Source organism: Lemur catta, chromosome 20, assembly GCF_020740605.2.
Source record: "Lemur catta isolate mLemCat1 chromosome 20, mLemCat1.pri, whole genome shotgun sequence".
Lineage (NCBI taxonomy): Eukaryota > Metazoa > Chordata > Mammalia > Primates > Lemuridae > Lemur > Lemur catta.
Window position 1 is genome coordinate 32065837 of NC_059147.1, and position 8162 is coordinate 32073998.

The 8162-nt window shown below is 63.3% G+C and overlaps 1 protein-coding gene across 2 annotated transcripts; it reads left to right on the forward strand.

Annotated features, from left to right (window-relative positions):
* The first annotated feature begins 1402 nt into the window (after positions 1-1402).
* LOC123625332 lies at positions 1403-7442 on the forward strand. 2 transcript variants are annotated; one of them, XM_045533727.1, is made up of 3 exons: positions 1403-1460; positions 2884-4140; positions 6250-7442. In XM_045533727.1, the coding sequence occupies exons 1-2, from the start codon at positions 1418-1420 to the stop codon at positions 3474-3476; spliced, it is 636 nt and encodes a 211-aa protein (XP_045389683.1). In that variant the 5' UTR covers positions 1403-1417; the 3' UTR covers positions 3477-4140; positions 6250-7442. The 2 variants fall into 2 exon arrangements, 1 of the variants encoding a protein (XP_045389683.1); XR_006730465.1 differs by lacking the exons at positions 1403-1460; positions 2884-4140 and adding an exon at positions 4662-5827.
* The last annotated feature ends 720 nt before the right edge of the window (positions 7443-8162 follow it).

The window sequence follows — 8162 nt, forward strand, 5'->3', positions numbered from 1 at the left end:
TGGGAGGGGGTGTGTTAATTTAAAAGCACCCAGGTGGTTCTAATATGCTGCAAGGTTTGAGACCCCCCCCCACCCCCAGTGTAGTTTTTTGTTTCTCAAATTTGACTCATCGTAAGAATCACCTAGGTAGTGGCTCAAACTAAAGCCCCTCCGATTTAATTAGAGTCACCTGGAATTGTTGGCGCCCCAGGCTGGCCTGAGTGTCTGTAATCCCCTTGCAGGGTGCCGGCGCTGCTCCACCTCCCGCAGGGTTTCCCCCGTCCTGCCCGCCAGCCCCCACCCCCCTTCTTCCCCAGCGGGGCCCCTGCTGCCTCCCCTGCTGCTGGAGAGCCAGCCCCGGGTCCTGCCCCTCCTCCCGCTCTCCTGCCAGCCGGTGGCTCTGCCCTTGATTTAGTAGGCGGCCGGGAGCAAGGCAGCCTCAAGAGTCAGGAAGAGCCTCAGCGCTCACAGCACTTATCTGGAAAGGAGAGGCCAGGAGAGGCCCCAGGGAGCGGGGCGTGAGGCTGAGCACACCCCCACCCGGGGGCGGGGAGGAGGGGGCGTGCGTGGCAGGCTGTTGCCCCCCCAGGCTACGCACACCCTCTGCCCAGCACCCAGCCTGGGGCCTGCCCCCCTGCCCAGCATGCTGCGGGGGTGCGGGGGTGGGGGGCACCCCTGCGATCACCTCCCTAAAGCCCTAAGTCTGGGAGCCCAGAGCCCCCCACCCCTTGGCAGAGATGTCCAGTGCTGCCTGGCTACTGGGGGGCAGGAGAGGCCCCCCTGGCCTTTTGGTGGTTTGCCCGCCCTCCCCTCCTAGTGCCCGTCCCCCTCCTTTTCCTCCCTGATGAAAAATACAAAAGAAAAATGCGCCAGTGCCCAGGTCTGGGGAGCCCCAGCCCGCGGGATGGAGGAATGAAAAGCGGCCCCAATTAGAGGCTTTGGCTCCGCAAACTTGATGCTCGGCACTTGAACTGTCACGGCGGAGCCTTAATTAGCAGCGGCGGGGGAGAGGTCAGGAACGACTCGGCAGTCTTGACAGGCGCGTTATCGAGTGCAGGGAGCGGGGCTGCCCGCGGGCGGGGCGGAGGGGACGGTCGCCGCGGCCGGTGCGGGGAGGCGCGGGCGCGGGGGCGGCGCGCGCGGCGGCGCGGCAGGCGGGCAGGGCGCGTGGCGTGCGGGGACGCCTGGCCGCCACGTGACCCCCCCCAAGAGGCCCGGGGCCCCCTCCCCGTCCCCCGCCCCCTCCGGGGACGTCCCGAGCTGTCCCGTGACCCCCTCGGCCCCTCTTGGCAGCCCCCTGGGTCCCCAGCGCGCAGCGGGCAGGAGGGGCGCGCACGGACGGCCCCGCTGCTCGGTGACCCGAGTCGCCGCCAGGAGCTGTGCCCGGAAGCCCCTCCTAGAGCCCCGGGGTCCCTGAGGCCCGACGGGGCGGCGCAGCATGCTCGGCATGAAGAGCTGGTCGTCCCTGCTCCAGAATCTCAGTAAGTGCCCCCCTCGCAGCCCCGTGGAGCAGGGGAGGGCCCGGGATGGAACTTTCTGGGGCGCCCCCCGCCCCCCCCGTACCGGCTCTCCCCGCCGCCCCGCCCTCCAGCGCCGTCACCTCCAGGCCATGCACGTGCTCCCCAGCGCGCCGTGTCCTCACCCTGTCACTCAGAAAAGAAGCCATCGATTTATTTTTTTTTAAGTAGAAAAGCCCCGTCTGCCCGCGGCCCGGCTGCGCCTGTGCACTCCTGGGAGGCGGGGGCATCACCTTCTCGCCGTGCCTGGCGGGCGGCTTGCCCCGGGCTGGCTGCTGAGCGGGGCTGCAGCGCCTGGGGGTGGGGTCGGCAACCCCGGCCTGACCCCGAGACCCAGAATGGGGGGGGGTGCATTTCTTGCCCTCAGGTGCACAGGTGGGACCCGGGGTGTTTCTGTGGCTTAAACTGTTCCACCGTGACGTGCCCCTTTCCCAGGCTGCCCGGCTCCTCCCTGGGCCCAGCCCAGGCCCCTGGGTAGAGCTCTCTCATGGCACCCAGGCTGCTGGCTCAGGGCAGGGGAGCACAAGAGGTGTCACGGAGCCTGTGGCCGGTGGTCCCCATCAGTCCCATCCGAGAGGGACTTAGGAGGCTTCAGAGGCTGGGGCGGGGGGTCGTGCTGCAGGATGAGGGGAAGCTGGCAGTGGGCAGGGCAGGGACCTCTGACGTCCTAGGCCCCGGGGGCCAGATGGAGCTGGTGGAGCAGATGAGGGAGAGAAGACAGAGATGGACAGTAACTCGGGGTCCCTGCAGGGTGGCTCTAGTGACAGAGTGGGCAGGGACCATGGCCTCAGCGCAGCTCCCTCCCGTGCAGGGTTAGGCACCCTGACCTCCGGGCACCGCACCTGCTGGCCTTTCCTTCCAGGTGGGCCAGGGCCGCGGAGCGGGGAGAGGCCCTCCTGCGCCCCACCCCCTCCCGCCCGGCCCCTCCTGCCTCCCCGCTGCCCCTCAGCTCTCTGCGGGCACCTCTCTGCCTGTTTGAACCGCAGCTTTTAAAGCTTTTTGCCTTTTGAAAACTCAGGGGGGGAAGAGTCATTTGCGGAGAGGTCGTGAACGGTTGGTGATTATAGTCCAGTGGGTAGAAAGAGCTTAAAACAAATCCCTGTCCATCAGATGTCGGCTTAGGCGGTTGCCAGCGCTCGCCTGGGGGGCCCAGGTGGGGGGCAGTGGCTTAGAGAAAGGGGAGGCTTTTTTCCTCTAAGCTAAGTGAACCTACACAACTCTCCTGGTTGCGGTGTTTGATCACCGCTCCCTCTGCCTGGCGTCCTCTGATTGTTCCTCCTCCGGGTGCCGGGCTAGAGGAGGGGGCTCTGGCAGCCCCAGAGGGCCCCGCACCAGCTGTGTGACCTTGGCCCGGTCATGCGGTGTCTCGAGCCTCTGTTTCCCCCAGGGAGGACGGTCACGCGGTGGCATGGGGTGCTCAAGAGCCTCAGGAATGCGCCACCATCTGCCGGGCGGATCATGTCCCTGGCCCACGGTGTGCAGTTGTTACGTCCCGTGCTGCTCCCCGTGTGCCACCCCGGCCCCCCGTCCAGGTGTGGAGCGGACGTCCGCGTGGCGGGAAGGCCCCTCACTTTGTTTCCAAAGCCCGGCGAGCGGGGCAGGGAGGAGGGTGCTGGCCAGAGAGTTAAGCGCTGGATTGGCTGCCTGCAGGGGCTCAGAGGGGGGCCCCTCATGGATGGAATGGGGGCTCCCCACGTTCAGGCCCCGTCCCTTACCTGTGGTCACTCCTCGGTCCTCACAGCAGCTTCAGGAGGGAGGCGCTGGCTTTGTCCCCTCTTATTCTTGCTCACTGCTTGGGGCCCCGTGGCTAAGGAGGTGGCGAGAGGAGAGGCCAGGGGGAGCCGGGGCAGTCCTACCCTGGGTCCCGTCCCTGGCCGGGTGCTGGGTGCCTCTTCCTTCCGCTCCAGAAAGATCTGGTCACTCCGGTGCCCACCAGTGTGGGACGGACCCTGTTTCCCACGGGATGCAGCAGTCGGGTGAGAAGTCCAACCTCCTCTGTGGCCCGTGCCCGCCTTCCCAGCTCTCAAGCTGGCCGAATCGAGTGGCTGTGCCCTGCCCTGCCCTGGCCATTCCCGCCTCTGCTTGGCACCTTGGCTGCAGGGGAAGGATGGTACAGCAGCAAGGGGCACAGGGCCTGAGCTCCTATCCTGCTTCTCTGCGATGTTATTACTGTGTGACTTGGAGCAGGTGACCTGGTCTCTCTGTGCCATGTTCTCCGATTTGTGTGAGGGATAATTCCGGTTAGTAATGACTGCACACCGCCAGTGTCATAAATGTCCACTGCGATTATTTTTCCTTCCACCTGGAAAGCCTTTCCTGCTTCTGCAATCTCCCCACACCTCAAGGCCACCTCCTCCAGAAAGCCCTCCAGATTCTGCCCAGCAGCCATAAGTTATTTCTCCTGCCGCCTCCTGGCTTCATGGCTCATTATTTTTTTTCCTCAGTGGAATCTACACGTTTGTACCTGTTTTCTCTGCCTGTCAGACAGAAGTTCCTCGAGGGAAGACCCTTTTCATTCTCGTCTCAGAATCTCCCAAGGTGCTGAGTATGCAGCAGGTGCCCGGTCAGTGCTTGCTGGATGAGTGAGGGCGGCCGTGCTCCTGGCCAGGCCAGCGTGTGTTGGGTTCCGGTTCCTGGACGTGCAGTGAGTACTCGGTTCTGCCGGTGTCGGGATGGCGTCCAGAGCCGGCGTGGACGCCTCTCGGTTTCCCGTCCCCTGGTGGGAGCAGACCCAGCCCTGGGAGCTCAGCTTGTTCCCTGGGGCCGAGGGCAGGTTCACACCTCAGTGACAGCAGTCGGCATGGGAATGCTAGAACACGGCACCTTCGTGGGCCACGTGGTCAGTTGTTGAGAGATGCGGGGTGGACGCCCGGGGAGCTGGGTCGCGGTGACCCAGGGCCGGGCTCGGAAGGCAGGAATGCTGTCACCGTGTTGAAACGAAAGGCCATGGAGCAGCCGCCACTCAGGCTTGGCCGTCTGCTCGCTCCCAAAGTGGGAGCAGTCCCAGGACACCCCGAGAGCTGGCGGGGGCTGTCTAAACCCTGCTGTGGCTGCACCGGCCGGGCCCCACCCCTGGAGATTTGGTGGCCTCAAAGCGGCCCTGGTGGCAAATGCTGGCAGCTGAGCTCGTTGGTCCCAAAGGGCTGGCAGCCCTGGGAGGTGAGCGTGGCATTCGTGAGCCCTGCGGGTAGGGCCAGTGGCCACACCTCTGCCGGGCCGTGAAGTCTCACTGGGGGTGTTGACGAAGGTGGCATCATGTGCACTTTTGTCTTTCAGCAAGTACAGCAGAAAAACCATTTCCAGGCTTGTAGATTTAAAAAAAGTCTCTAGAGCCCCTTGGAGAGGAGGGAAGAGGCTGAACAGGAAGTGGGCCTGGGTGAGTGACAGTGGCTGGGGTCACTGGGCTGCAGCAGCCAGGTGAGGACGCTGGGGCCCTGCAGGTGAGCGTGGACGCCCGCGTCTCTGTCCTTGCTGGGCTCCCCATGGGAGCAGGGTCTGCACCCTGGGTCCTTCCCGGTGTGCCCCTGGGCAGGACGCCTCACCCGCCTGTGCCTCAGTTTGCTCATCTATAAAGGGAACTATAACGGTCCCTATCTTGTCCCAGTTAGCTGTTGATATGTAACACGCTGCCCCAAGATGGTGGTGGCTTAAAACCATAACGAACATTCGTTTGCTTGTGAATCTGGGCGTGGCATGCGGCTCCCACCTGGGGTCTGTCCGGCACTTGTGGTTAGATGGGGGCCGGGTTGGCTTATCCCGTGGCTGCTTCACTCCCGTCCGGTGGCTGGACTGGAACTGCCAGGTTGGTCTCTCCCCTTCCTCTCCACGCGGTGGCCTGACCTCTGCCGTGGCGGTGGACATCTGATGCCGCTCCAGAGCCAGCATCCTGCGTGTCCTTTCCTGACCTGGTCTCAGGGGTCACCTCACATCACTTCTGGCCTGACGCAGCTGCCAAAGCCCCCCCACCCTGGGTTCAAGGGGAAGGAAGGGACAAAGGTGCCACCTCTGGATGGGAAGAGTGTCAATTTGTGGATGTTTCAGAACCACCACATGCCTCCTCGGGCGTGGATTAAATGGTTGATACGTGTAAACCGTGCTCAGAACATCGAGTGCTGGTAACTGTCAGCTCCTTCTGAGCTGGGACCTGAGACCTTCTTTGCCTCTGAAGACACACAGGGCAGAGGAGGACGGGGTCTGGGAGGGACCTGGGGCCGCAGACCTGCCTTCTCCCATGTTAGGACTCCTCATCCCTTATTTTGTTTCTCCAGTGGTCCCTGGCCTCCTCCCAAGAGCCATTGCCCTCCTGGAGACCCTTGTTGGAGGTCCCCGTGGTCAGTCCATTGCCTCTCACCTGTCGGGTCTATGTCTGGAGCTCCTTGGACCCCAAGGGTGGGGGCGGCCCTGGAGGAACAGGGAGGGGCCTTGGGCACGGCTCGGGCTTCTCAGGGCCTCGGCTTCCCTAAATGCACGAGGGGCTGGGCCAGCCTCTCTTAGGGGCCTTCAGAGCCTGTGGGAGAACCACCCCCCGTGCCCCCACCCCTGGGCCCCGCCTTGGAGAGCTTTGAGCGAGGGAGGCCCGTCTCCTCCCCTCCCAGCCGGCCCCATCCAGAGCAGGTGTCGGCAAAGCGGCTGTGTCTTCCTGTCTCTTGACGTCTGCGAGTGTGAGCCCTGGGAGAACAATGGGGTAATTAGTGCTGGTTTTAGTGCTGGTGACAGTGTAGAGTCGGTACTGGATTGCATCCTGTACCCCCAGATCCGTGTCATCCGGGAACTCACCGTGCAACCGTGCTAGGAAATGGTTCTTTGCAGATGTAATAACTAATTACATTACTAACTGAGGATCTTGAGATGAGACTGTCCTGGGTTAAAGTGACAGAAGAGGAAACAGACACAGAGAAGGCGGAGACAGAGGCAGAGGTTAGAGTGACGTGGCCACAAGCCAGGGGGTGCTGGCCCCCACCAGCCGCAGGACGAGGCAGCGAAGGATCCTCCCCAAGGCCTCTGGGGGACGCCGTCCTGCCGACACCTAGACGAGGGACTTCTGGCCCCCAGAACTGTGAGAGAGAATACATTTCTCCTGTTCTAAGCCACCCGGTTTGTGGTCATTTGTTAAGGCAACCCTAAGATAACACATCATCTTTCCCCCTTGACGTATATTTAAAATATGTTATGATTAAAAATGCCGTCTAACGTTGCTCACGGATGCTGAGGCCCCCAGGATTGTGGGGCAGCCAAGAGACTCAGAGCTGGCGTCGGGGATGTGTCCCGTCACTTTACCTCTCTGGTCCCCGTGTCAGGTGGGGAAGCCAGCCGGCCTGGCTGGAAGGGGGACACTCTCCAGTCTGACATGAGCGTTGCAGACACCCAGCCCTGTCCCAGCGCAGCCCCCGCGTGGCCGCCTGACTGCAGGTGACGGTCAGCCCCAGGGGGAGAGGAGCCCAGGCCACAGCTTGTCAGTCTCCCAGCCGGGCACCGCGGCTGCCCGGGTACCCTGTCCTCACTGTGATTCCTGCAGCGGTGACGTTCTTGACACCCCCAGGCCTCGCTGCCACCACCTCCTCTGCCCTGAGGCACTTCCGTGGGACTCGCTGGCTCTGAGGGTGACCCACCCCGGACAAGGCTGGGGTGCGTCTCAGGCACCCTTGAAGGGAGTGTGGGGTCTGGCAGGGCTGCGTGGCTGCCCCTGGGAAGGCTCCACTCGCTGGGGACAGGCAGGGCCTGCAGCCATCCGGCCGCCACCAAAGGGGACGCCTCGGCCACTCCGGCTTGCCCCACAGCTGCCGGGGTGGAGAAACCCTGGTGACCCAGTCAGTGTTTCTTTTAATTAGAGATAATTAAGGCGGCGTAACAGTGGCAGTTTGGTAGCCTCTTTAGGAGGAAGCAGAGAGCCCAAACGGAACCTAGAAAAATAAAAAGAAATAAAAATAAAACCCAGTGAATTTTTAATAGTGATTATCTCCTGACACACAGCGCGTTGCCATCTGGTGGACACAGCCCACCGAGGCTCGGTGCTGGCGGGGCGTGGGGGCGGCGGGGGGTTCCCGCTGCCAGCCCGGAGCGGGAGTCCGCCGGTCACCCCCTCGGTGGCCTGCGATGAGCCCGGCCCTGCCCTGCCGGCCCGGGACGCCCAGCCCCGCAGGCCTGAGCGAGGAGGCCGGGCTCCTGCATCTTTGGCTGGAGCAAGTCCCCAGCTCCGGAACCCGCCGGGCCAGAGGCCACCTCATTCCAGTAAAACGGGCACCGGGGGTTTCGTGTCTCCAATCTCAGTCGGTCACGGTTTAAAGTGAAGGTGGTAACGTTGGTTGCATCACACCAGACACCAGGCTCGTAGGTCCTGCGTGCCATGTTTGGGTGTCCGCCCGGGCTGGGGGAGGCGCCCGGTGGGAGGGACCTCCCAGTGCGCCGTCGCCCGCTGGTGTTTGGGGCCAGGTGCCGCTTTGTCCTGGGGCCTGTCCTGTGCTCCGGTAGAAGAGCGTCCCTGTCCTCTACCTGCTGGATGCCAGTGACGTCTCCCCACTTGTGACAACCGAAAATGTGCCTAGGCATTGCCAGGTCTCCCCCCGGGAGGGGGCTGCACGTGACCCAGTTGAGAAATGCTCCTTAGGGTTAGGTATTTGTTTCCTGTGCTGCCATGAGAAATGACCACAAACGCGGTGGCTTGGAACC